The 27,939-nt window shown below is 45.0% G+C and overlaps 1 protein-coding gene and 3 long non-coding RNA genes across 5 annotated transcripts; 3 read left to right on the top strand and 1 right to left on the bottom strand.

The window, feature by feature from the left end:
• The first annotated feature begins 2,008 nt into the window (after positions 1-2,008).
• Positions 2,009-4,199, top strand: Adm (adrenomedullin). Of its 2 annotated transcripts, none has more exons than XM_020169295.2 (4): positions 2,009-2,188; positions 2,597-2,712; positions 2,832-2,981; positions 3,182-4,199. In XM_020169295.2, the coding sequence occupies exons 2-4, from the start codon at positions 2,615-2,617 to the stop codon at positions 3,489-3,491; spliced, it is 558 nt and encodes a 185-aa protein (XP_020024884.1). In that variant the 5' UTR covers positions 2,009-2,188; positions 2,597-2,614; the 3' UTR covers positions 3,492-4,199. The 2 variants fall into 2 exon arrangements, with proteins under 2 accessions (XP_020024884.1, XP_020024882.1); XM_020169293.2 differs by having other exon boundaries at positions 2,016-2,188; positions 3,179-4,199.
• Positions 4,200-8,284: 4,085 nt separating this feature from the next.
• LOC141410833 (uncharacterized) lies at positions 8,285-23,489 on the bottom strand. The gene is made up of 3 exons (XR_012435590.1): positions 23,132-23,489; positions 22,384-22,491; positions 8,285-9,151 (listed from the first exon to the last, which is right to left on the bottom strand). It is a non-coding gene; the product is annotated as an uncharacterized lncRNA (long non-coding RNA).
• Positions 13,238-17,976, top strand: LOC141421475 (uncharacterized). Its single transcript, XR_012446018.1, has 3 exons — positions 13,238-13,323; positions 13,552-13,731; positions 15,370-17,976. It is a non-coding gene; the product is annotated as an uncharacterized lncRNA (long non-coding RNA).
• Positions 20,617-21,739, top strand: LOC141410832 (uncharacterized). Its single transcript, XR_012435589.1, has 2 exons — positions 20,617-20,887; positions 21,459-21,739. It is a non-coding gene; the product is annotated as an uncharacterized lncRNA (long non-coding RNA).
• Positions 23,490-27,939: the final 4,450 nt, after the last annotated feature.

A 27,939-nucleotide genomic window follows, 5' to 3' on the forward strand; every position in this document is an offset into this window, starting at 1 on the left:
ACGAACCCAGCTGGAAGTTGGAGACAGGTAGGTGGCATACTCACAGACCATGACAGCCCGTCCTGGACAGGCTCCAGCGAAGGTGATCTTGGGAAGGAAGTGAAGAGAAGATACGGAGAAAAGCAATAGTTATGCTGGACAGGGGTACGGTGGGGGCCCCTGCAGTACCTGCTGTCCGCAGTGAAGACAGAACAGCTGCCAGATCAAGTCTGCTGCGGTGACGGTTCTCCGGCCAGCCAGGCGGCCCAAGACCAGTCAGTTGGCCCCGCTGCACCCCGCTCTGACCTTCAGCGTCCTAAGCCCTTACCAAAACCAGAGCCTGGAATCTACCCTCAGGTGAAACTCAGGTCTACTCAGGTGACTCCCTCCGGTATGAGTCCTCAGAATAAATAACCTCCGTGCGCCATTTCTTCCCCAGGTGCAATGTCCACGGTTCAGTCTCGAGACTGGAAGAGTCAGCTGAGCCAGCATTGCTCAGCCCAGACCATGCTGTGGGCAAGGTCCACGGGACCCAGAGCCCAGCTGTCTTCCCACTGGGTTTCAGAACCATTATGGCAGAGCAAGTAGGAAGCTTAGAGATCTGCTGGGAGACACATTCTAGATGGGGATACTAGAGAGAAGGACATGATTTGTCCACACCCGAATTGCCAGGGACATAGGACTAGAAGCTGGTCTAGTCAGTGGTCTTGCACCCTTGGCCTCTCAGTCCAGTCGCTGGGCTTCAGAACATTCGAGTGGGGACAAATGGGGGACAGGTCACTAGATACCCGCATGGAAGAAGTAGGGAGCCCCATGGGGCTGAGCCTCCCAGTTTGACCCCTAGAAGGGAAATAAGAAAGTGAGGTCAATAATCTTCGAGAAGAGCACAAACGGGTGACAAACGTGTTTCAACTGATTCATCATGAATAGGCACATATCCTCCGGCGGGGGCTGGGACTCTACTCTCCCCCTTGACGAGATGGTGACCCCAGCCTAGAAGAATCCACGCCGCCGCGCCCCAGTCTTTTGTGTTTGCTTGCCGGGGCCGAATTAGGATTCTGTTGCTTCTTACTTGACAGTGATTTGGGGGCAACCTACATACCCTGTCTGAACTTCAATTTTATACTTGGTGAAATGGGAAAAATAATAGCTTCCTCACCTAACTCAAAGCTTAGTGTAAAGATCAAAAGAGAGTGGGATGTGGCTGCGCTTTGTAAACTGTAAAGCGATTAACATACGTGAAGCATTAGTGTGCTCTCTGGCAGTCAATCCTCACGTTTACAATGGGTGAATGAAGGCAGCCAGGCAAACTCTCAGGTTATAACCTTATAAGGCTTAATTGGGTTACAAAGGAAGGGGAAATAAAACGGTATTTTTTTTCTTAATTGTGGTTATTCCTGTGTTTCCAAATACTCACGTAAGTTCTGAAACTTCAGATAACTACCCCCCAAGCCCCAGTTCTCAATTCAGCTGTTCCGAGCTTTGCCCTTATTGCGAAATCTTACTAGCCCATCCAGACACCCCGGGATCTTGGCAGCTCCCCGGGGGGGGGTGGGGAGACTGGTGAGCCCCACCCCTCTGGGCTCAGTACCCTGCTCCTGGGACTCCGAAGGAGTCTGGGGTCGAGGCTAGGTCAGGCGCTCAGCCGGCAGGGGGCGCGACCCACTTGAGGCCACAGCTCCCCAGGTCCCAAGCTTGGGACATCCGCGCGCCCCCCACCCCCACTGGCTCTTGCAACTGTATGCCAGGAGGCCGCGCACTCTGGGCTGTACAGTCCCTGGGGAAAGGCCCCTCAAAAGCTTCAATGACCTTCCTTCGCCGGTCTGAACCCTGCGCCAGAAAATTAGGGCTGTGGCAGTTCTGCACCAACGTCCTGGAGCCCATCTCCTAGCTCTCTGGATAAAAGGGACCCCCTCCCAACCCCACCAACAGAGGCAAGCAATGCGCGCGCCCGAGTGCAGAAGCGCGCGCATTGCCCGAGGAAAGGGAGGGCGCGAGGGCAAATCAGGCCCCGCCCCTGAGCGCATATAAAGCGCAGGAACCGGAGCTAGCCACTCAGTGGTTTCTTGGTGACACTAGACAGAGCAACTCCAGCCTTACCACTTCTGGCTTCTCATCGCACTCAGTCTTGGACTTTGAGGTTTCGCCTCTGTCAGAGGGACGTCTCGGACTTTCTCTTCCAAGTACTTGCCAATCACCCCTTTAGCAGGTAGGTGCCGCAGGCCCAGAGGGGTGGGGGTAGGGGCTTTGCTGAGGCCCAAAACTGGGAACGCTGGGTGAGGGAACAGCCCACTTTGGGGGGGTCCTCCGCGGGGTACACCCCACATCCCAGGTACAGCTCATGCACACAGCTGGAGCTCCAGAGATCCAAGGAGTTATGCAGGGAACTTCTGAGAGCCTGGTGTTGTGCAGCGGCCTCCCCTGCAGGGCCTGTCACCCGCCGGGCGGGTGCAAACGCCTCTGGCGCCTCTCTGCGCCGGGGGGAGATAAGCTACTGCGCTGAGCAGAGCGCGGACTGGGTCTGTCTGCACCGGGGTCCCCTCGCGTCCTTCGTGTCCCGCCTGGGCGGTGCAGCTGGCCCGGCACTCATGCTCCGCTCCTCTCTCTCCTTTTCCAGGGTCTGCACCTCGCCAGAATGAAGCTAGTTTCCATCGCCCTGATGTTCCTGGGCTCACTCGCATTCCTGGGCGCAGATACCGCGCGGCTGGACGTGGCGTCCGAGTTCCGAAAGAAGTGAGTCCCGGTACCTGGCAGACAAGGGGAAACTGTCCCGAGGGGTTAGACGTGGGAGGGGGAGCAGGCCAGGACCTCTCTTGGACACATGCTAATAGGATTTTGCTTGTATTTTCTAGATGGAATAAGTGGGCTCTGAGTCGTGGGAAGAGGGAACTGCGAGTGTCCAGCAGCTACCCCACCGGGCTCGCTGAAGTGAAGGCCGGGCCTATCCAGACTCTTGTTCGGTCCCAGGACGTGAAGAGCGCCTCTCGCAGCCCCCAAGCCAGGTAACTATGCCCGGTGCAGGGCACCGGTGATCTCCCGCTCACCAAGATCCTGATCCCGGGGATACTCAAGGCTGGATTGCAGCTCGGATGGCCGGAGCAATTTCCAGCTCTCTAGGGTCCTATAATGGCTCGCATCCCCGGTGACTGGGGCCAAAGTCCCGCTTGATGGGGTCTCAAATTACCTTCCTTCTCCCCAGCAGTCCAGACGCCGCCCGCATCCGAGTCAAGCGCTATCGCCAAAGCATGAACAACTTCCAGGGCCTCCGCACCTTTGGCTGTCGCTTCGGAACGTGCACGGTGCAGAAGTTGGCTCACAAGATCTACCAGTTCACAGACAAGGACAAGGACAACGTAGCCCCCAGGAACAAGATCAGCCCCCAAGGCTACGGCCGCCGGCGCCGGCGATCTCTGCCTGAGGCCCGCCGGACTTTGGTGTCTTCCGAGCCACAGGCACGAGCAGCTCCGGCCGCCCGGGTGCACCAAGCACTAGAGGACCTCCTTAGGATTTAGGTGCCCCTGGCAGCATTGAACAGTCGCTCAAGCGTCCCGCTGGCGCTTCCCGAAGCAGAGGGCTTGGGACTGAAACCAGGCTGAGACAGTCCTGCTGAGAAACCTCCAATCCGAGAGGCACCGTTCGGCCATCAGCCCAGGCTTGGCAGAGCCCCCTCCCCTTCAGGGGCAGCGCTCCCTTTGCTCGGATCCGAGGGAGTGCCAGGCTCACGGAGAGGACAAACAACTAAATGCCGAGACCCTCGGGGCAGGGGACCGAGTCCCTGCCTTCTCCGCCCGCAAACTGATTTCTCATGGGGTATCACCCCACCGGGGCTCAAGCCTCAGTATTACTTGAACTTTCCAAAACCTAGAGAGGAAAAGTGCAATGCGTGTTGTACATACAGAGGTAACTATCAATATTTAAGTTGTTTCTGTCAAGATTTTTTTTGTAACTTCAAATATATAGAGATATTTTTGTACGTTATATATTATATTAAGGGCATTTTAAAGCAATTATGTTGTCCCCTCCCCCTATTTTAAGAAATGAATGTCTCGGTGCGGTGTAACGTCTGGTTCGTGGCGCGCGCGCGTGTGTGCATGTGTGTGTGTGTGACAGAGTGCCTGACGACCGCTTGTGGAAGAAGGAAACATCTTGTCTCTGTACAATCTATTTACATAAAATGGGTGATATGCGAACAGCAAACCAATAAACTGTCTCAATGCTGATTCATTCTCGGCTCACGAATCTAGGGAGGAATCTGGTCCTGGTCCTTGCCGCCTGGTTTGGGAAAGTGGGACAGCAGTGCCTGCTCCTCTCTGCGCGGGTTTAGTTGTCACGAGCTCTGATCTCGTGGGACACGTAGAGCGCGTGTTCTGGATGAGGGTCAGGGCTTCGCGGAGACGCCTGAGGTCACCGCCTCGCGTGGCGGCCAGACCAGGCGGAGGAAGGTGAGCCTGGGACCCCGGGTGCGCAACGGAGTCCCAGTTTTCTAGAGTTGCTCACGGAACCCTGCGGGAAAAGCCCGCCTCGGAGAGTTGAGCTGGTCTTTGCGTCTTCTTCGATGGAGAGCTCATCCTGCAGCTGCGGGTGTTAAAGTTAGCACCTAACTCCTGCAAGATGTTCCGACATCTCCGGGAAATCTGCAGCCAGTAACTTCAGTCCTCTCAGCTCGAGCGCCCCAAAAGCTCGCAGGCGCATAAGCGAGGTTGTGGCGCCCCCTGCCGGCCGCCACGGATGCGCCCCAACAGCCATGAGGTGGTACGTGCGGTTTAATAAGTTCTCCTACGTGGGAGTCAGCACACAGCCTTAATGAAAGAGGAAAGAAAAAAAAAAAAAAGAAAAAAAACAGCATGCAGATGCCAACTAGGCCCCCCTCCCCCGACCTGCGCGGCGGCTCGCAGTTCTGGGACAGTGACTCAGCGCCCACACGCTGCGCGGCGTGCAGCTGCTGGCCGGAGGCGGGCGGGACGGACGTGCAGCCGGAACCGTGCGCCTCCGACGGCCTGAGACCTTCATTGTTCCGCCTCTCCTGGTTGCTCTCCTCTTCCTTCCTCCATCCCAAGCCTATTTCATGTTCTCTCCACTTCTCTCTGGCCTTCCCTTCTCTCCCTCCCTCCTTCCTTCCTCTTCCTTGCTTTCTGTGTGCGTTATCATCTTAGAAGGTTGTCCTGGTTCCGCTGAGAGGCGTTAAGCACGAAGCCCTCACTGAATGACTGGAAGGGCACGGGGGAGGTGGAGGGGCACATGGGAACGATTAGGACAGAGGATGGGGTAAGGTGAGGCAATACCTGCCTAAGGAAAAGGCTCCCCTGATTTTGATCTATATTTTCAATTTGTCTCAGTCAATAACCTGAAGATCTACGTTGGAGTCCACTTTGCTGGCCTTTCCACTTCAAAGCATGGCTGAAATGTCTGTGCCTCTAGGTGATCAGAGAAACCTCCCTTTTGAGGAGAACCTGGAAGTGGTTTGGAAGATGGAAGCTTTTCTAGGGTGGTCTATCTCTTACTGGGGATTTTGTCTCAATGGCACATTTCAGGGCCTTCTAGTAAGGGCTAGGATGGCAGAAGCAGCTGCATACACACAGAAAGACTTGGTCCTAGGTCTAGATCCAAGACAACCTGATTCAGAAGCAGTCTCAGTATAGAAAGAAATAGACCCTAGCACAGGGAATTTCCATCCAAGACCTCAATTGTGGGCACCTGGCTGTTGACAGTGTATGTCCCATGCAGTTCAGTGTCCTACTTGATCTTAAGAATTTTGTGAGCTTCACTGAGAGTGTTCCAAATGCAGCAGCAGACTCTCCTGACCCGAAGGACCTCTTAATAAATATTCACTTAGAGGGACCTGTGCCAAGTATGGAAAGGTACAAAGTATGGAAGAATGAAGGAGTGACAAAAAACACTAGTCATGCAACGTCTGTGCAGGAGTGGGTTCTGGGTGGCCTGCAGGGGCTACCAAACCTGCGGAGAGCAGAGACCACTTTGGCTTAACAGACAGTGACTCAAGATTAAACACCCTTTTCCTGGAGTCAGAGTTTGAGCCACAGAACCCTCCAGCCAAACCTCACCCTGGCAAGAGTGTCAGCCACCAGACAAAGCTGCCAAAGGCAGGTTGGGCACTAGCTTAAGGCTTCTGTGAGTAGGGAATGGGCATCTAGCCTTCTGCTGAGGGAGTCTTATGACTTCAGGGAATCAAAGACAAGTGAAGCAGAAAGGGTTCAAGTCTGAGAGCAAAGAGACAGCTGCTCAGTTGGAGTCCTTCCTGCTACCATCCCTGTGGCTGGCAACATTTCTGAGCAGACAGAAACCCTCCTATAATCAGCCTGGTACATATTCAGGACTAACTAAAGGTCACAGTGGAACCCTGGACCCTTCTCTGTAAACTGTTCAGCCAGTGTTTTGGTTTTTTTTTTTTTCAGTAAGGTGCTAAGCCTATCAGGATAGGACTCTTTGATGCCAAGAACTCATCATTTATCAAGAGTGATGAGTCATTTGTGAGCTGATTCGACCTGTCTGCAGTTGAGAATAGTCACACTTTTTTTTTTTAAATCTGCAGCTACCGTTGCTGGCTGTGGGAATACTACCATGCATTTGTAATCAACCAAGGAGACCAGGCAATTTCTTGAAAAGTCAACACTTTGGTCGAACAGCTAAGGGTGAAGGGGAGAGAGAGGTGGAGAAATGGAAGCTGATTCTTTTTTTAGCGCTTGTCTGGTGTCAGATACTCTCTTAGGCACTTTATATCCCTTATCTCATATACTTCTTACAGCAGCTTTGTCAAGTAGGTATTATCTCTGCTTGTAGATAAGGAAACTGAACCTCAGAGACAGAAAGTAACTTGGCCAAGGTCACACAGTGAGTTCTAAGTGGTGGAGCCTGGATTTGTACCCAAGTGCCGCAGGCTATTTTGATGCTATGAAGACATAAGAAGTGGGATAATTTTAACATTTGGGTTCTCAAGCCAGTTGTCCCCAAATGTCCTCTACTCAGTGATGACCTGGGTAGGTGATTTGCACCTGTGGTTCTGACAGATTCCCATGGGGGCTAGTAGAATGGGGAAAGATAGTGTCTTCAGCAGTAAGCTAGATACGTGCGAAATAAATGAAGTAAATTTTAAATTCTTGGTTCTGGTTTAAGGCAGGGATTATAAATCAGGAATAGCCTTTTCTCCCCTTAGTTAAGCCACTGACCTCTTTGGTTTGCATTGCCAAATATAGTTAGAACATACACTGGAGGCCTCAAGAGCTGGTTTCTGAGAGCAGGCCTTCTGAGCTATTCTTGGCCAAACACAGTCCCACACTGTAGGTCTTAAGTCGCCTGGAAGAACACCTGTGTCTACAAAGCTGCAAATAGAGTTTCCACTCATGAGGTGGGACCTTTTGTCTTGGCAGCTGCTGCTCAAGGCAGCTTTTCAGAGGATGTTCTGAGCCGCCTCTGAGAGAGTTATGAGGGCTGCCCCTCCTATCCCCAGCAGAGAAGGAGAGGCCCTTGTTCTCCTGAGGCCCACAGAGGTTTCTGCCAAAGCTGGGTTGGAGGCTTGGTGTTCATTTGCATGGGAAGAAGGGTGAGGCTAGATAGCTATCTGGTGGTCCCACTTGTCTTGCTCCAGAGCTATTTTGGAACATTCTGGAAAAACAATAAAATGACTGTGGCCACACAAGCAGCTGATTTTAGAAGGTTATTATGCGTTTATCCAACAGCAAGAAAGTAGCTCTGAGTAGTAAGATGAATTTTTAAAATATAAGAAAATGCATTTCACTCATTACACAATAATTATTCAGTGTAGCAAAAAGAAAAGACTCACCTTTAATAGCACTCAGTGAGATAACCACTGTTAGTATTTTAGTATATACCCTCTTAGACACTTTACTACAGTTATATGTATACATATAACATAGTTTTAAAAATGAACCGTAGGTGGGAAGAGCTTAATCAAACTCACTCAGTGGAAGGCCAGTCTGTGCAAGGCTCCTTTATTGTTTTCATATTTCATTTTTTGTCCTTTAATTTTCATACCTTCTCCTGTTTCCTCCATAGAAGTCTTCCTTAACATGTTTGATATATGTACTTATGCATGTAATCATGTAAAATTGGCAGTATTATCACAACTACATGGGTTTTTGTTTTGTTTGTTGATTTTTTTGCCTTTTCGCAGTACTGGCATTTAAACTCAGGGCCTCATGCTTGCTGGGCAGATGCTCTACTTCTTGAGTCACATCCCCAACCCGCAACTAGATGTTTTTAACATGCAAATTTACTGTGTCAAATTTTTGATTGTTTCCTAATTTTCTCATTCCACACACATGCAAAATTCTATTACATTTTACTTTTCTTGTCTTTTAATGAGGGACACTTGGGTTACCTCCAGCAGCCAACTACCACATATAATGTGCAGACCAGTTTTGTGACCTCTTAAGAATTTGAATTTGTTGGGGATATAGATCCAGAAATTTCATCAGTTAGTCAAAAGGATTCTACATACAGATGATGCAAAATGGTGTGAGAGTGCTTTTAAAAATGCCTGTACCACCCAGGATGTGGCATGCATTATGCCAGTAATCCTAGAACTGGAGAGGCTGAGGCAGGAAGATTGTGAGTTGGAGGGCAGCCTGGACTACATAGCAAGATCATGTTTAAGAAAAACAAAAACAACCAAGAAAAAACCCCAAATAATAAAATGTCTGTACCAGTTTGTATTTTCATCATTGGCAGTGCACAAGAGTTCCCATGTCCCCATGTCCCCACGTCCTTGCCAACCTTGGTTGGCATACGTGGTGGTTAATTTTATGTGTCAGCTTGACTGAGCTTAGGGCTGCCCAGCTAGCTGGTAAAACATTTCTGGATGTGTCAGTGAGGCTGTTTCCAGAGGAGGTTAGCATTTGAATCAGCAGACTTAGTAAAGCTCTATCCTCACCAATGCAGGCAGATACCATCCAGTCTATTGAGAGTCAGAATTAAACAAAAAGGAGGAGGAAAAGGTGACTTACCTCTCTGGAGTTGGGACCTTCATTTCCTTCCTCCCATAGACATTGGACCCTCTGGTCTTGGGCCTTCGGACTTTAGGACCTACACCAGCAGCAACCCGGCCCTGAAGACTGGAAGTTACACTTTCAGCTTCTCTGATTCCCAGGCCTTTGGACTCAGACTGAATTATATTCCGGTTTTCCTGGTTCTCCAGCTTGCAGATAGAATATTTTAGGGCTTAGCTTCCAAAATTATGTGAGTCAATTACTATCTGTCTATCTATCTATCTACCTACCTATTATCTATCTATCTATCCATCCATCCATCCATCCATCCATCTATCTACATATCAGTCATCTATCTATCCATCCATTCATCTGCCATCAGCTCTGTTTCTCTGGAGAGCCCTGACAAATACAGTATAGATCCTCTTACATTGGTTAGGGCTGGAATGTTCCTCAGTAGTAGAGCACTTGCCTACCATGCCCAAGGCCCTAGATTTGATCCCCAGCACTGAAAAATAAATAAATAAAAGTAATGTTGTTTAACTTTTCATGACTTATTGCTAGTGAAATGTGACATATCTACACTTGTTTATTGGTAATGTGAACTTTTCCTAATGGGCCAGACAATTAAAAAGAGGTGGGATCATGTTTATCTCTGGCTTGCTTTTTCCACTCATCTGTATGTCTTGGACAGCTTTCAGTGCTAATAAATACATTTACATATGACATCAGTTTTATCTCCAGCACAGTATTTCATCAGATGAAAATATCAATTTGTTTATTTCTCTGCTGTTGGACAATAAGATTTTCCTGTTTTTACCACTAAAAATGTCCCTAATAAGCATCATTGGGCAGTTTTGTGATCATATTTTACAATAGATTATTGCAAGAAAAATTATTAGGTCAATGGGTATGTCCTTTTTTGGTTGCTGAAGCATTTGATCAATTTTAATCTTTGCAAATAGTACGTCAATACTATTTGCAAATTGAATGTCAATTTCCTTTATCCTTAGCAGTACTGAGCCTTGTCTTTCTTTTCCTTGTTATATCATCTGATACCTTTAAATTTTTTTTATTATTGTATTATTTTTCATTCCTGGAACTTTCCCTTCAGTTTTAAAAATTTTTTTTTGTTTATTATCATATTATTGTTGTGCTGGTAATATATTGTGACATTTACAAAAGTTCCTATAATATATCATAGTTAAATTCACCCCCTCCATCATTTTACTTTATCTCATCCTCCTCCCATTCTTAGAATAGTTTCAGCAGGTCTCATTTTTCCATTTTCATACATAATATATCCACCATATTCACCTTCCTACACCCTTTCCTTGGATCCTCCCCCTCCCACTGGTACCAACCCCCAGACAGGACCTGTTTTACCTTCCTATCCTCTGTTTTGGAAAATCATCGAGGGGGGATGACCCAAACAATGTATACACATGTAAGTAAATGAATAAACGATAAAATAAAATAAAAAAAAAAAAGCACACAGCATAGGAAAAAAAAGAAAATCATCTGATACTTTAAAAAAATTTTTTTTCTTTTCTCATACTTTTGAGATTGTACTTTATATCTCTTTAGTAACTTAAAAATGTTTAGTTTATAGTTTTATTCTAATAACTCTTGTTATTCATCTTGTTCATCATGCTTTATTTCTTCCTATTTACTATGATTTGGAATTCTGAGTTAATGTTATTAAGAATTGCTCTAGGGCTGGAGGTGTGGCCCAAGTGGTAGAGCACCTTCTTTGCAAAGGAAGCCCTGAGTTCAAATCCCAGTCCCATCCAAAAAAAAAAAAAAAAGATTGCTCTATGGTGATTCTGAGTGGACTGGGTTGAGTGAGTCTCTCCAGGAAGGCTTATGTTTACTTCTTTTAATTGCCCCCAGCTATTACCAGATGGGGACCATTTTTTTAATATTAATTTCTTGATTTGATGTCTATAAACCATGCACAAGCACATTTATGGTAAAGCCCTTTGGGGTCTTGCATTTGCTTTTGTGAGCCTCAGTTCCTTTTCTTTCATCCTGAAATAAGTTTCTTTGTAACCAAATCAAGAGAACCTCTCCCTAAAGCAAAATTCTAAAATAAACAAACAAATATTTTTCTTTATATCTTTGTTGGCTTGCTTACAAGTCTTTCTCTACCTCAATATTTAAGAATATGTTAGTGGGTGCCGGTGGCTCACCCCTGTTTACCTAGCTACTCAGGAGGCAGAGATCAGGAAGATGGTAGTTCAAAGCCAGCCCCCGGCAATAATTTATGAAACCTATCTCAAAAAAAAACCCATCACAAAAAAGGGCTGGCAGAGTGGCTCAAACAGTAGAGTGCCTGCCTACTAAGTATGAGGCCCTGAGTTCAAACCCTAGTACTATAAAAAAAAAAGACTATCTTAGCTTAGGGCAACTAGATAGGCAGACATGAGCAGGAATGAGGAAATGCTCCTGCCCACAAGATCCATTTCCCTTTACAGAGGAGGAATCATAAAATCCTAGGTGACCAACAATTAAGACAATGGCCCTGGAAAAGGAACACTCATACACTATTGTTGGAAATGTAAACTGGTACAACCAGTATGGAAATCAGTATGGAGGCGCCTCAAAAATCTAAAAATAGACTTACCTACGATCTCACCATACCACTCCGGCAGATATTCAAAAAATATAAACCACTAAACATACCCATGTTTACTGTAGCTCTTTTTGCAATAAACAAGCTATGAAATTAGCTTTCAACTAACTGACGAATGGATAAAGAAGATGGGGCATGTATATACTATGGAATATTACTTAGCCATAAAGAAAAATGAAATTATGTCATTCGCAGGAAAATGAATGGAACTGGAGATCATCATGTTGAGTGAGATAAACCAAGCATGTTCTTACTCATTTGTGGAACCTAGACCTAAAATGACGATGACGAGAATAATAATGGGACATGAATGTGAAAGGGGGAGGGTCTGGGGGAGGACAGTCAGCCTTAGAGGGGAGAGAGCAAAGAAAGAATACTGAGGGGTGAAGAGGATAGAATTATGCTACACATATAGATGAAGATAGCACGATGGAACCCCTCAAAACTGAGAAAAACAGGGGAGGGAGGAAGTAGGAATATAATGGAGAGGGTGAACTTGTTCAAAGTATACTGTGCACATGTGTGGAATTACCAGAATGAAATCCCCTTGTATTGTTAATATACGCTAATTAAAAAAATAATGGCCCTATAACCTTATCTAGTATGCTTCTTATATCAAGGCCAACCATGTGCCATGAGTGGCTATGACCTTCTATTGGCAGTGCTAAACCAGGAAAGGTAAAAGGATCAATGCACAGGTGCCTGCTCTCACCCTCTCAACTTTAAAGATGTATGACTTCCCACATCTGGGTAGCCACTATGCAGTTGCCAAACCATTTGGGGAAGGCCACAAGGGGAGGACCCTAGTTTTGCTCCACCTACTAACTGTGCCCTAGTGGATAATAAAAACCTCAAGAGGCCAGGTCATGTGGCTTATGCCTATAATCCTAGCTACTCGGGAGACAGAGATCAGGAATATTGCAGTTTAAAGCCAGCCTGGGCAAAAAAGTTTGAGACACTCCATCTCAACCAATAAAACCTGGGTGTGGTGGCATGTGCCTGTCATCCCAGCTATGTGGGACATAAAAATAGGATCTCAGTCCAGATCAACTCAGGAATGAGTTGAGACCCTATTAAAAAAAATACAGAAAGCAAAAAGGGCTGGGGGTGCGAGTCAAGTGATAGAGAGCCTGCTTATCAAGCGTAAGGCCCTGAGTTCAAACTCTAGTACCATAACAAACAAAAACCTAGCCCCAATGACTTTGAGGCAGGCAGTCCTTTTCCAAACTGCCTGCTTTGTGTCTTCAGCTGTACTTTCTCTTTGCTAATAAATCACTCTTTGCAATCTTCCTAATCTTTGAGGTTCCTTTGCTGTGCCTGGGGCAATATCTAAATCTTAGACATATCCCATCCAGTGGTAGCATCCATCTATTTTGTTCTAATACTTTTATGACTTTGTTTGGTACTTTAAATTTTTTTAGTTGTTGGTGCTGGAGTTTGAACTCAGGGCCTTTTGTTTGCCTAGAATGCAGTCTACTGCTTGAGCCACACCCCAGCCCTCATACTTTAAATATTTGAATGTGAATGGAATTTATTTTGATACATAATGTGCAGCAAGGATTTAACTTCTTTGTTCACCCAAATTGTTGGCCAGTTATTCAATATGCATAGTGAATAAGAGGCAGGTTTTCAAGCTGCATTTTATAGTCACCTGTCCTGAGTTATTTCCAAAGTTTCCTGGAGAAACAAGGGCAAGAAAGACTCTTTCTCCAGCTCCCAGTGGAACAGCCCCTCTTTTTGATTTCTGTAAGCTTTATTTTATTTTGTAGTGGGACTGGGGTTTGAACTCGGGGCTTCGTGTTTGCAAAGCAGGCACTCCACCACTTGAGCCACACCTCCAGTCCCTCTTTTTGATTTCTATGTTGAGGATCCATGTCAGGTTTCATTTGAAGAAAGGGGCCATCTGCCTGTAAATCAGTAATGTAATGCCTTCTTCAATAGTATGTATTTGAATCTGTTTCTGGTCTATAACAGGTACTTAGAAACTGCCTTTGCTAAAAACGCTGACTCTTCACTTGGACCTGCAAATGCTCTGCCTTTATTGTGCGTCTGTCTCCTTTGCTCTGAGCCATTGTCTTCTGCAGTCATCTCGGATTCCAGGAAAGACAGGGCTGATGGATAAGCATCTTGTGACAGGATTGAGTCTGCCTCCAGGTACCAATGACTTTCTTATTTCGACAAGCCTTTCCTGACCAATCCTGAGATAATGATCAACGAAGCTACACCTTTGACTGGAACTGCTCAGTTAGACATACCTTTTGTCCCTTGCCTCAATTCTTCCTCTATTTTAACCTAAAGCTCATGTCAGTGCCACAAAGATGGGCTGAAATGTTTAATCTCCCTTTTCCTGTATGTGGCTGACATGTTAATAAATTTCCTTCTCTGACCTTCACCACTACTGGGCTCTTTAATTGGTGTATTGGGGCGAGTGTAGAAGCCAGACATGTTGGATCCCTCAGAGTAGAGCTTCCTTTTATTGCCTTCTATTGCTTCTTCTGTCCTTTCCTGTACTAGGTTAATAATTTAAAAAATTACTATGAAACTTTTCAAAGTAACACAAAAGATAGAGACAATATGAGTTTATACTCATTATCAAAATCCAACAATTATGATTTTGTCACACTACTATGAGTTTGCCTACTACTTTTTCTTTTCTTTTTTCTTTGTTTCCAGAGTATCATTTTCCCTTCTTTCCTTCCTCCCTCCCTCCTTCCCTTCTCCCTCCCTCCCTCCTTCCCTTCCTTCCTTCCTTCTTTTTTCTTTTGCCCAGACCTTATATCATTTTATCCCCACATATTTCAATATGCATCTGTTTAAAAAATGAACAAAAAAAGTTCTGTTATATAACCAGATTGCCCATGTCACATTTGACATTAACAGTAGTTCTGCAGTGTCATCTCATATGCAAACCCTAATCAAATTTGCCTGATTGTCTCAAAAATGTATTTTGACAGTGATTTGTTTCAAATAGACTCCAAACAAAATTGTTATATTGCTAACATTTCTTTAATCCAAAACAAAACCCTATCTTTTGCTTTCATGCCATTGACTGGTTGAAGAAAACAATGTTTTAATAATTGTGATTTAGAACTTTTATTATTGGGACAAATCTCCATTTTCCTGTTCACCCTGCATGTGAGGACTGAGCAGCCTGCCTAGATTGCCCGGGTGTGGGCAGGGGGTGGGGCAGGTGCAGCGTCAGTATTGCAGTATTTCCTATATGGAAAGAGAATTTTGAAATGTCAGTCTTCCTGCTTCTCCTTGCTACACTTTCCACTTGACCTTTCCCCTAGTAAGTTAGCAGCACTGCCTTGAAGAGAATTAGGTTTGGCACAACCGGAATGCAAAGAGAAAGAAACAGTCAGAATAAAACAGTCAATGTTCAGTTTTCTGACTTTTAAAATAGCCTCTTAAAGCCTACATCAAAAACAATGGTTTTGAAAGCCAGTCTTTTATTTGCAGAGAAGCAGGTTTTGTTGAGAGAAGAAAAGGCCCTTGAGAATCAAAAGGGAAGGCCGGAAGTCCTCAGATTTGAAAGAGGCTAGAGGGAGAAAAGATTTACCCTCCCTAGTCCTCTGAGAAGTAGGGGGGTAGTGGGAGGCCTGGGAGGATGCGCCACTGAGAGCAGTGCCCTGGGTAGAGACTCCAGGCCAGCCAGTCCAGCACAATGTGGAGGCCAATCACATACCTGAAGGTCATCTCCTGCCGTCTAAGTGAGTCCTGCTGTTGCCTGAGCTGGCCAATCTGTTCGATTACCTGTTCTTGTGACCATTGCCATTCTTTCACCAACAGGAGCTTGCAGGTCATGCTCCAGACCTGATGAGACTTGTCTGTGTGCAGAGTCATTGCTGAGTCCTATCCACATGGCAGAAGACGCAATGAGCCCTCCCCGACCTCTTACAACAAAGGACAAGGCATGGAACACCAAAGTGTTCCATTGGTATTGCTGAAGGGAGGGTCCCCATCTCTGGGTTAGAGTGGCACCGGACTCACAGAGGCACACTCCATTACAATCACAAATCCCTGGTGATGGTGGATCCCCAGCCTCCTGTGGCTTCTGTGTTTCAAGCCTAGTTGGTAATCTTCTATCTCAATCCGATGGAAGCCAGTTAGAGCAGTAACTTCTCTCTTTCTTTTTTTGTTTTGGAAGCACCAGGGTTTGAACTCAGGGCCTCACGCTTGCTAGGTAGGTGCTCTACCACTTGAGCTACTTGATAGGGCCTCGTGAACTATTTGCCCAGGGCTGGCTTCATACCCAGATCCTCCTGTTCTCTGCCTCCTGAGTAGCTAGGATTATAGGCATGAGCTTTCTGCGTCTGGCAAGCAGTAACCTCTTTTGCCTATTAAATTCATATGGGGACCTTTGAAAAAAGTACTGATTCAAGCTCCATTCCAAACTAATTGAGCAAAATGTTTGGTGGGTTGGGCAGAAAACTATTGTGTTCATAAAATTTTATCATTGTGAAGTCATTCAACTTCCTTCATCCCACACATTGCTGTTCTTCAGTTATTTCAAAAATGCACCCAGAGGTAATAACAGACTAAAAACAAGAGTTGGTTTATTTATCTGTTTTAGACTTTACGGCTGCATCCAGTAAAACAGCCAGAAATGGAAGGGTTAACTGCAGCTTGAGAGGCAGGTGTTTGGAGAGAAGACCAGCTGCCAGGTGGGAAGAAGGCCAGCTGAGGGTGAGGTAACAGAAAACAGGTGCTTGTGCTGGCGGGTTTGGCATCCAGGAGGAACAGCAGGACGTGACAGGGCACCAAGAATGGCAGACAAGCTGGGTGTGGTGGCTTGTGCTTGTAGTCATGGCTACTTGGAAGGCTGAGGCAGGAGGAATGCAAGTTTGAGGTCAGGCTGGGGTAGATAGTGAGACCCCATCAACACAAAAGAGGAATGTCAGAGAGCAGGGCAGTGTGCATTATAGAAGCAAACCCTAGGCATGACCCAAAGAGGTCCAGCTGTGGGATGCAAAGAGAAGACTGAAGTAGCAGCTTATTTTGGGCCAAATTGCTGAGATTATAGGCAGGTACCACCAAGCTTGGTTTTTGACTGTCTTTACAAGAAGAGCATGGGAGAACACAGAGAGAAGCTAGCCATCTGCAAGTCAAGGAGAGAGGCCTTAAAAGAAACCAAACTTCTCAACACCTTGATCTTGAACTTCCAACTTCCAGAATTGTTAGAAAATATATTTCTACTGTGTAAGCCCCCAATCTGGTATTTTATTGTAGCAGTCCTAACAAACTAATACATATCTGTTGAAGCCCCACCAAGAACGGGGCAGGGCTGCCATCCCAGGCACACAGTATCATGGCTGGTGCAATTTCAGCACCAGTCACACAAAAGGGTTAGGAATGAAGATGGGGTCAGTGATTCAAGAAAAGCAGGATTTCATCCTTCATTCAGTCAATCAATCAATAGTATTTTAGTATACTAGTCTACTCTGTGCTGGACCCTGTTCCAGGCACTGGAGATACTGCTAATGCAGTGGTCCAGATGAGAGATGAGGTTGGTGTGGATTGGGAGGGAAAGTGCATGACTTGACACTGAAACAACACAACAGAGAGGTGATGCTCCTTAAGTCACCCTGACCACATTGCTATTGCAGAGAGGTTGGAGTGACCTCATTTGCAAAGAGGGAACTGGGGGACCAGGACTGGGCAGGTTATTTTCTAACTCCCCCAAGTATGTGATTTTTCTCTTTGGGAGGAAGTAAATGTTCGGTGGATGTAGTTTCCACTAGCACCTAGGTTAACAAACTTAGATGTTTCCTTTGAAGGTCCCTAGCTCATGTTCTTTAATATGAAGCATTCCAACTTTATCTTAACTTTATTAGTTTTTCTAAAACGTCAAAGTTTCTTTCCCAAACAATGTTTCACTGCGGAACCAGTGTTTCCAGGCAATAACCCCATCATCATCTGTGCCACTGTAGACAAGAATCAGATAAACTTTCCTAATTCATACCACATCTGCTCTCTCAGCCCTGTATGACCTTGAGCTTAAAAAAAAAAAACACAAAACTCCAAATTATTTTTTTCCCAAAATAAGTATCTGTCCCAAATTCCCCCCACCAATTTTTTATTAAATGAAAGACAAATTGTCAACACTGAATCTGCCAACTTTTTGCTAAAAGCTGGGAAGTCTTTCGAAAGCTTTTAAGAGTAAACTGTCCTGGTCAACACGACAAGGAGAGCTCGGGGAAGAGTTGTGTCTATATGATCACTGTGGACCTCTTCTAGTTCTGCTCAGTGGGTACAGCTTGGACACAGGCAAGCTCTTACTATAGAGGACTCTTCCCTTACCTCACTATTTGAAATATTAAAGTGACGTGATAGTCCAACTGACTTGTACTCTGGCCTCGGTTCATTTGGCAGGCAGTGGGGGGTGAATAATAAAGGATTTAGGCTTTGAAGTCAACAACCTCACGTGTGCACACGGACTCTCCCTTCTCCTAGCCTTGTAATTGTGGGCAAATCCCTTTAACCTCAGTCTCAGTTTCATTAGCCATAAAATGGGGATAATAACATTGAACTCCCAGGCTTGCTGTGAGGATGAATGATACGAGTAGGAAAGCGTCAATTCCTGGTGGGCAGTTAGGACACAATAGCAACTCTTCTTTAACAGTAACAACTAAAGTTGTCCTGATTTTAAAAAACAAAATCCCTCTCTTTTTCCAAGCCAGAACTCATAGCTGAACATGGATGTACCCTTTCACCTTAGCTAAATCATTTACAAAACAAGCAATGTGGAATCAGAGATCTCTAAGACTCCCCCCTCCAACATTCTAAGGTCTTGTATTCAGGGAGAAGGGAACATCAAAGAACAGGAAAAAAACTCGGCCAGCGTTCCTGACAGCAACTCTGGAGACTCTCCTGTGCTCCAGTGCCGGAGCTTATAGGATCGAGTCTGTTCCAGAGAGCAGGGCTTGGAGGAGGAAGCCAGGGTGGAGAATACCAGTTAACCTCATGGCTGCAAAAGTCATTCTTTCTTCACAGTTATAGAATGAGAGCAAAGGGACATTTGACCTTTTCAAGATGTTTTTTAATGCAAAATACAAGTTATGCATATAATCTTGTTTTCTGAAAGATCCTTTAAAAAATCTGGCATATTAATGACTCCACTAAACATACTGAAGATGGGAGCCAGAAGGGAACTTTTTCTTTCTGAACAATGACTGAGAAGGGAATTCTAATGAATATTTTGGCACACGTGTCTCATACTTCAGGACCCAAGAGCCAGTAGGTCATAATTAAAGCCAATAATGGCAACTCCAGACAGTCAATCCAAATGTTTTCCTGGTGCTGTCAATTCACTGCATTAGATGATTTAACATCATATTTGGGGAGTGTAGAACATACACGCAGAGGGAGAATTAAAGGTTGATATGAATTCTGGAATGTTTGCTGCAAGTTGCCCCCAAAGACATTGTTTATTACATTCAAAGGAATTGTAGTATGTTTTCCTTAGCAGATAAGTTTCAATGACCCTTTCCAAGCAGAGAGTGGTGGAGTTTGTCCTTAAATTGTCAAAATAAAATCAAATTTTCTGTAGGAAAGGAAAAAAAAACTCATGTGTTTTTTTTTAAAAATACATGTTATATAAATAGATGAAGCTTTCCCATCTTTCTACACCTTTCAGGAATGTTCTTCTCACTGATTGATGCTGAAGAGCCAGTTATATAACTTACAAAAGGTCAGAGCTGCTCACTTTTCTGTCAACTCCACTTCCAAAAAAGAAAACCCACAAGTGCATCTGTTTGCAAGATCTATTTAGGATCTTAGGAACAAGGTCTTCAATTTTTTTTTTCCTTAATGCATTTTGTATCTTTTAAGATACCATAAAATCCTCCATTCCCCCTCTCTCCCTTCATTCTTGAAAAGATAAGCGTTTCTTCCTGGATGGAAATGAAGTAGCTCGATCTAAAGTGTGTCTGAGAAAGTTCAAAGTACCACCATCTGGAGGGAAATAAACTGAGCTGTCACTTCTTAAAGGCAGACCTTTTGCAAAATAATTTAGCAAAAGCTTGAGCTCTGAACTCCAGGGCTGTGCTATGGCAATGAAAACTTTCCAACCAGTAACAACTTGGAAGTTGGAAGCCACACAAAAAACTAAGGCGAAGAAGACATTGGAGGCCAAACCAGACAGTGCTGCTGCCCACAGCCCCAGTACTGTGAGGTGGTGATGTAGCTGCCCAAGGTCTCTAAATTGCTAGGTGTTCCACAAACAGATTTGATTAACTCCCTGACTCTCCGCCATCTTTTTTAGCTCCCACGTTGGTGCCGTGAATTACATCTTTTAAATGCTGGGAGGTAGATGCTGAATTCTTAGACTTTCACTTGGTCACACTCAGGTTTGTTTGAGGGCCTCTCCATTGTGAACAAGATAGGAACCAGCAATATGGGTGACAGTGTATGGGACTCATAGTGACAGCCTCTATGATCTGCCTGTTGCTTTCCTGGCTGGCCTGTAGAATCAGGTCTCTGGCTTGGAGAACAGGTTTTTCGGGGAGACTCTCTTGTCAAAATGCATGGACCCCACTGGAAAAGACTTTAAAGTCTCCACATTACAAGATGACAGAGTGCCCATTTCTAGGCCAGCAGACTGACTCAGAGATGAGATTATCCCCGGATACTTTGTTTTCTTTCTAGTCCTAAGGATAAAAAAATGTAAAACTTTGCTGCCATCTGCTGTTTCCTCTGGAATAACATCTTGAAATGATTCTTGGATGGTTGTATATTTATTGGCTTATCTTAGCTAAGTGCCCTGAGGAATTTGGGGGATTGGGAATATATGTCTGTAGAATTCCATACCGGCTGGGCTGCTATTTCCTGAGATAAACTGTTGGACCACATGGGTGGTTGCCTTCTTTCAGGCCATTAAATTCTGCCTTCCCATCCATTGGAATAACCTTGCTGGGCCTCAGGAGGGAAAGGCAGACTCCCTGACCCCAGATCTTCCAAGGGAGCACGTGCTGGGCTCTAGGCAATGAGACCCCTGAGCAAAGTTCAAGAGCCTTAAGGGTTTGGATGTCTTTTCCTCATGGGCCAATGATGTCATGTGAGCCATAACCACAGGCAAGTTTCAAGCACAGACTGTTCTCTGAAGGGTGTGTCATCAGATAGTGTTCCTTGGCAGTGCCCCCCCTTCCCCTCAGTACTATTCTCAGTACGACTGGCTATGTAGCTTGGGATGATGATCATTTGTGGTATCTCTAAATGTTTATCTTTGTCTTCCTGAGGAAAGCAAGGCATAGTAAGGAAGAGGAGTCCCCAGGAAAGTGAAGGTTAGCCCAATTTGGGTCACTCTCAGGTGGGTATACTGGACTCAGGTTAGATGATGAGAGGGAGGAAATGGTGTCTCCTTGGAGACCAAGAGCATAGTCATAAGTTTTAACAGGTCTGATAAGGGCCCTTCGTCATCTGACTGAGGTGCCTAGAGGACAGAGATCGCCTATCTTGACTATATTAGTAGATGCTCCCACAATTCCAGAAAGTGGGATTATCCTCTCCGCAATCTTCGGGAAGATGCACTTGTATGCAAATGAGTTCCTTTCTATTGTTGTCATTGTTGTATTTCTGAATTCTCTCAACCATGATCTTTTATTGGCAGAGATTAAGGAGCCTGTTAAGTGTGTGTTCATATAATTTAAAGTGCTTAAAAAAAAAAAAGTAATAGCTGGAATTTTTTAGATGGCCATGAAATGAAGTGTTAAGGAAATGACCTGTGATCTTTTCTCCTATCAGAGAAAAGGTACTTGAGTGATACTGATAAGACTGAAGGTATGTCATGGTTTATTACTCAGTGTCTGGCACTACAGCTGGCACATAGGGATACACTTGTTGAATGAATGACCAATCTTATCACTCATTTCTCTCCTCAGAAGGTCTGTGGGGAAGGATGGGAGTAGAAAGGACCAGAGGAAGAGTCTCAGAATCAGATGAAGAGTCTGTGTGCAGAATGAATCACGAGAGCTAGAAACACCATGGAAAGACTGCAACTAATACTGTATAAGCCTCAAAATACATCGTGTATTACTTATAAAGTAAATATGACTCTTGAAAAATAATCAAACAAGAAAGTAATAACGTACAAAGTTTCTCCCTTCCATGTCTCATTCCCTAAATCTTACCACTGTTAATGTATTACACAAGCTTGACTTTGTTTATGCTTCATGTATTTTCTTGTTTATGTCCCGTAGTTCTCCTTAGAATTTTGTCAAGACTTTGGGAGAGTTCCAGCCTGTTTCAGCTGTGTGAAGAAGAGTTCAGAGAAGGGCTTTGTATAACGCTAAAGAAATATTGGAATCTCTTTGCGGGGAGCTAAAATAATAATGGCAGTGGTAAGCGAGCTGAGAGACCACAAGCAGGAGGAAAAACTCAGGAGGATTGGGTTGGGGTAATGGTTTCAACCTCCCTTCCCCACCTGAGATTTTCTTGACAACTCTCAGGCCTTGAAAATTCTGGGTTTGTTTAGGTATTACCCCCACCTCCAACCCCCTCAGGAGAATGAGGTTGGTGCTTACTTGTACATGCAATTTGAGAAGCATAGGAACTCTCCATTCCTTGGACCTGTTGGTTCCTTGCTCTCCCCAGAAACCTTGTCCCAGGCCAAGAGTCAAAGCTAGAAGCCCCAATTTGCTTCTGGGGTGGGGAAGAGAGTAGGGATAGTAATCGCCAAGAGAAATGAAGCCAATCAGAATATAGAACAGGTGACTACAGAGCTGTAGCCTGACAGATGTTACTTCAAGGGTGCGTATTAAGCTCTGTGGTGAGTAGGTGGACAAGGTAATTTCTATTTCAACAAACCTGTCTTCTGATGAACACAGTCCTGCTGGATGTTGTCAAAGCATGGCTAATTCTTGCGTGTTTTAGATACTAGTTCTTTCCCTCCTGTTGTGCATGGTAACTAGGATGCTGTAAAGAAAATACAACAGGACGTCTATGAGCTTAAGAGGAGCATTTCAAAAATATTGCATTAGCCTTTTGTCCCTTTAGTCTGTTTTTCCTAGAACAAATGTAATCTTAGTCACTACAAATTCTGTTTAAAATAGTTCTCCTGGTGAGTCACCTAAAGCTAAGTGGCAGATATGGTATTGTTTCAGTTATGGCAGGCTTGAAATGTTAGCCAAGTCCTAGTAACCACTCACGAGAGTGGAGGGGGGAGCTGGTAGGTTGAGCTCACATTTTTTTTTTTTACATGTATTTTGAGGATGATCTGAAAATGTCCAGAGAGAATGAAATGCCTCAGATGAGTTGGTCAGCACTGCATCTCAGATTAGGCTACAAGAGCTGGAGAGGCAAAGGAAGTCATCTTTGTAGGCTCCCTTGCTCCTAGCTACCCAAGACATGAAAGTTCTGCCCACCATTCACCTCCCTACCTGCCCTCCCCCCCTCCCCCCGCCCCGCCACAAGACTAGACAGAAACTTGGGGGAAACCTCCAGAAGGCTATGCAGAAGGGTCAAAGGACCTTGCAGATGCTACGAGGAAGAAATTCAAGCTTTAAACAGAACATTGTGCCATGACTTGAAAGGTCATTATCTAGTTCACACTTACCTCAGACTCTAAATATTGTCAGAAAGTGGATAAGTTTGCCAGGACCATGAGCAGTGAAATTGCTCAAAATAGATCAGAGCAATCTTCAAGGCCAGTGTGGCCCTGGCTGGCCATGACACTCAAACCTGATGCTGCCTTGTGAGAGACGTCGACAAGAGTGAGAAACAGCAGCTGCTTAAAGGAAAATTTATACTCAGCAGCCCTCGAAAATTGCAAAAGCCTTTCATGTCAACCGTGTCACTCTGTCTTCTACCAAGTGGAAGTAGGGCAAGGAGAATTAGGCTCCTTGACTGAGGTCTTCTATTGAAGACTCACCATGGACTCAGAATTCTCTGTCCTTCCCCCAGCCGTTGGTGTGTCGTGGTGCCCAATTAGCTCAGAGCAGCAGCTATCAGCTTTACTCTGTGGCTGGCCCCACCCTCTGTTGGCTAAAGCCAGGTTACCTCCTGCCAGGCAGCTGCTGGGTGAAAGTCCAGAACAGCTCTCCCAAATAAACAAGTCCAACAAAGGCAGTTCCCAGCAGTGGATGGGGCTGTGCTCCAGAAGACTATTTGTGAATCTGTCCTTTGGAACCTGGAAGACATTCCCCAGGAGAAGCAAAGTTATGAACTGTGGCAAGGTTCCCAGGCTAGCCCACACCACTGACTAGAATGTTTTTGGATGGCAGTGCTCTGAAGTCACCATTATTGGCAATACATTTGTCGTCTCTTCAGGTTGCAGACTCTGCACGGTACCAGGTGATTCAAAGCCACCTCAGCTGTGGGGGTGGTTGATTTAGTGACTCCTGGTGTCAGTGTAGTGGTTGAGATCTTCCCAACCTCAGAAAACCCCTGACCCCTTTCCCACCTACATGTTTTAGGTTGAATGTGAAGGGAGGACTATTCTGGTTGCTCTTTAGTTTGATGGCTCAAGATATCCTGATGGAGGGTAGGGTGAGAAGCTTGGGTCACCACTATGCATTGACATGGCCTCCCTGAGCTCCATGTCACCTCTGCAAAACTGGGATGACATGGATCTAAGAGAGTCTTGAGCACTCCCTTCTCCTCTTGTTATTTACCATGGCTTTTGTTAGGGCATTTATTCCCCCTTTCCCTAACACATCATTGTACTCCTAATACTCAGACCTAGAATAAATAATTCCATTTCCAGGCTGTTATTATAGATCTCGTGTTGGGTGCCGGCCTAATTCAGGTCAATGAACTTGCAGTAGTTTACTGTTTGCTTCCAAAAATGAAAAAAGTTTCCGTTTTCTTGCTAGATATGAATAGGGATGTATGTGGTTCCAGTAGCAAAGAAAACACTCTGAGACTACAGCAGGGGCTAGCTCTGGATAGATGCGCTCACTGGATCCCAGGACAGACAGATAGAAGACAGAGGACCCCTTGGTAAAGGTGTTGAACTCCCACATTGACCTATCCTGAATCCTCTTCCACTTCTATTGTTTCAAGTGTATAAATTAATAATCCTCTTCACCATTTATGCCATTTTCAGTTGAGCTTTTTGCTTCCTGCAATGGAAGACATCTTAATTGATACATCACAGCCCAGGATTTACTGGGGATATTAAATGAAATTAAAGCATTTCCTGTATTTAGCACAGAGCTGGATTTGTAAATGTAACCTTCACCCCTCCACTCCGTGAGCATTAATGGAGGAGACTTTTGTTGGCTAGGGAAGAAGAGTGTGTGCAGATCTAGACTGGACCTTACCTAGTTTTGAGGCCAGGCATCTTTGCCTGGGCTGGAAAGTGACCCCTCTGGTCTGGTTCTATGTTTAAGATTAACTCCTTTGGAGGGAGTAGGGCTTGTAAGTCTGGGGTCTTTCTAGACCCTGGGCAGGTACATGAATTGATGAGGGTTGGGGGACAAAGAGCAAAGAAAGGAGAGAACCATGATTAGGTGGAGCAATAACAGAAGGGCCTATCTTTGGGATGAGGGTTAATCTCTTCTTCTCCTCTTTCTATCCTTTTTTTCTTCCTATCTTATAGTTTTTCTCACTCTCTGTTCTCATTAAGGCTGGGAAGGAAGAGGAAGTGAGAGTTGGGATGGATTCCTGGCAAGGGAGAAGTACTTAAGGGAGGGGCAAAAGGAACTTGTACAATCTTACACTGGTACTTTCTTTGTATTTAAGTTTTCAGACTAAATGGTAGATTTAGACTTTTATGGGAACTAGACAAGGCTGGTCTCCTGGAGTCTTTGTGGGAAGAATTGGAATCTAGGTAAAAGCAGCCTAGTTCAAAGACAAATTATTGTGTTGTGACCAAGGGGAGGGGAGAATCTTTCAGAGTATATATAATGGCTGTAAGTCAGATTTTCAGTCATTTCATTCCCTGTAAATTTAGGCCTAGGTCACCGGGGAGAGGAGACTGCAATATAAGAGTAAGTTAACAAAGAATTGGCATGATTGAAATTTCTGAAAGAAGCCTGGTTCTCATGACAGTACTGTTTGTCCTCTTGCCACATAAGAAGGTCACGCTCATCTGTCCATTTTAGCATGTTGCTTTTGAGAGTGTGCTAGAACACAGGATGGAAAAAATGCATGAGAAAACATGAGTGCACAAAGATGAGTCAAGGGTGCCATGTTCCAACAGTGAAATGGACGCCTCAAAGTGAAAATAGAACTCCAGTGTGGTCTGACTAGAACAGGATTGAACTGCCTCTCTCTTATCTGGACACTAGATTTATGGCTGTGGTCAAGAATTGCCCTAGCCTTTGTTTTTATCAGTCACATTCCATTAATGCCTCAAAATGAATCTGTGGTCAATTAAAAACCCAGTTGTTTTTCACACGAACTGCTACCAAGCCAGGAATCCCTATAAATTTGTGCTTTGATTGTAAACAGAAGTTTACAAAGATCCTTGCTGAATCTCATGCTGTTCAGATCATTTTGCATCTTGATTATATCATCTATTAACTATTACTCTAAACTTTGTGTCACCTTCTTCTTCATTTAAGCCATATTTAAAAATGTTGACTAGGGCAGGGTACGAGAGAGGTGACTGTGACACATGTGGGAAGCTCCCAACTGATGGACACCCAGGTATCCTTCCATGGGGACAGCCATTCAGCCAGCTGCAAACCCATTTCACTCACCGTCCCCACCTCAGCAATCATGTCATGAGACATTTTGTTAAAGGCCTTAGTGAAATGAAGTCACACTTCCTTTGACTTTTTCCACCTCTAGTTTGGCCCTAGCCCAATACCTCGTGGTAGGTTCTCAATAAATGTTTATTGAATTAACTTGAATTCTGTGACTCATCAGCATCATAACCATGTATTTATGAAAAGGAAATGAGGCATGATTCATTGAGGAACGAATTGGGTTCCTAGTTCTTTTATTTTTTTCTTCTCTTCTCTCTTCTCCTGTCCTCTTCTGTCCTCTCCCCTTCCTTCCCCTCCCCTCTCCTGCCCTCCTCTCCAGTCTCCTCTTCTCTTCTCAAGACAGAGCTTCACTATGCAGCCCAGGCTGGCCTCCGAACTTGAGATCTCCTGCGTCAACCTCCCAAATGCTGGGATTATAGCAGTGGCTCACTGTGCCAGGCCTCCTAGTGCTCTTGATAGTCTTTTTGTTGATTTTAATTAAAATGTAAAAGTGGGGCTGTGTGTGCACCACAGTAGTAGACTGCCTAGCATGTGCTAGGCTCTGGGTTTTCTATGAAAAAAGAAAAGCAAACAAAAAAAAAGTCACACATTACAGGAGAATCAAATGTAGATTATTACTGACAATATCTGTTATGCAAATTATTATCATTATCAATACCCTTCATTAAATTTTTTTTCTTTTGCAAATAAACATAGTCACCTGTAACTTCACCAAATCTATTTTGGCTTCTTTTCCAAAGGAAAGGAAGTAGAATTGGGTTGACTGAGCAGAATTGGGTTGTATGGACCTCATTTTCTTCTAAGTATTTAATGTATTGTCTATTTAATTTCTGTAACTTCTGACATCACAGCCCATTCATTTGTTTTCAAGTTATGGAGTTAATCCACTTTTTCCTTGAATATCTACCAAGTACCAAATCTTGGGTCAGAACAGTGAGTGATTAAAAAAGAAACATTGGGCTGAGTGTGGTGTGGTAATTCTACTTACTTGAGAGGTAGAGATCCAGAGGACTGTGTTTCAAGGCCAGCCTAGTCAAAAAAAGTTTGTGAGACCCCATCTCAACCAATAAAATGTGAGTATGGTGGCATGCAGCTGTCATCCCAGCTCTGCAGGAAGTATAAATAGAAGAATCATGATCCAGGCAGGCCTAAGCAAAAAGGGAAGACCCTATTCAAATAAAAGCTAAAGCAAAAGGGTAGAGGTGTGGCTCAGATAGAAAAGTGCCTGCCTAGTTAGTAAGTGCAAGGCCCTGAGTTCAAACACTAGTACTGAGAGAGGGGAGGGAGAGAGAGAGAGAGAGAGAGAGACAGAGACAGAGACAGAGAGATTGATTGGATGAGGCCCTGGGCCTCCGCTGGGCTTGGAATCTGAGAGGTCACAAAATAAGTGCACTCTTGGTGACAGAATAAGACCCCCGGTGTCATGGGCTGCTGCAGAGGCATGTGGCCTGTGCTTGGGGCTTTGTGCAAATGCAAAGGACCATGAAGCAGTTTCTCTGGAGTCTCCTGGGAGCATGGAGCAGCAGCCATGAGATGTTCAGGCAGCTGACACTGTCATCACAGCCCCAGTTTTTCTGCCTCTTGTGGAACTAGAACAGTAAAATGGATGGGCTCTCTGGCTTTAGACAGCTCCTGAACATGCAGGGGGATGCTAGAAGAGGCACTTGCTCTGGGTGAGGGCCCACGTGTCCCTTCCCTATTTCTATTG

Source organism: Castor canadensis, chromosome 1, assembly GCF_047511655.1.
Source record: "Castor canadensis chromosome 1, mCasCan1.hap1v2, whole genome shotgun sequence".
Taxonomy (NCBI): domain Eukaryota; kingdom Metazoa; phylum Chordata; class Mammalia; order Rodentia; family Castoridae; genus Castor; species Castor canadensis.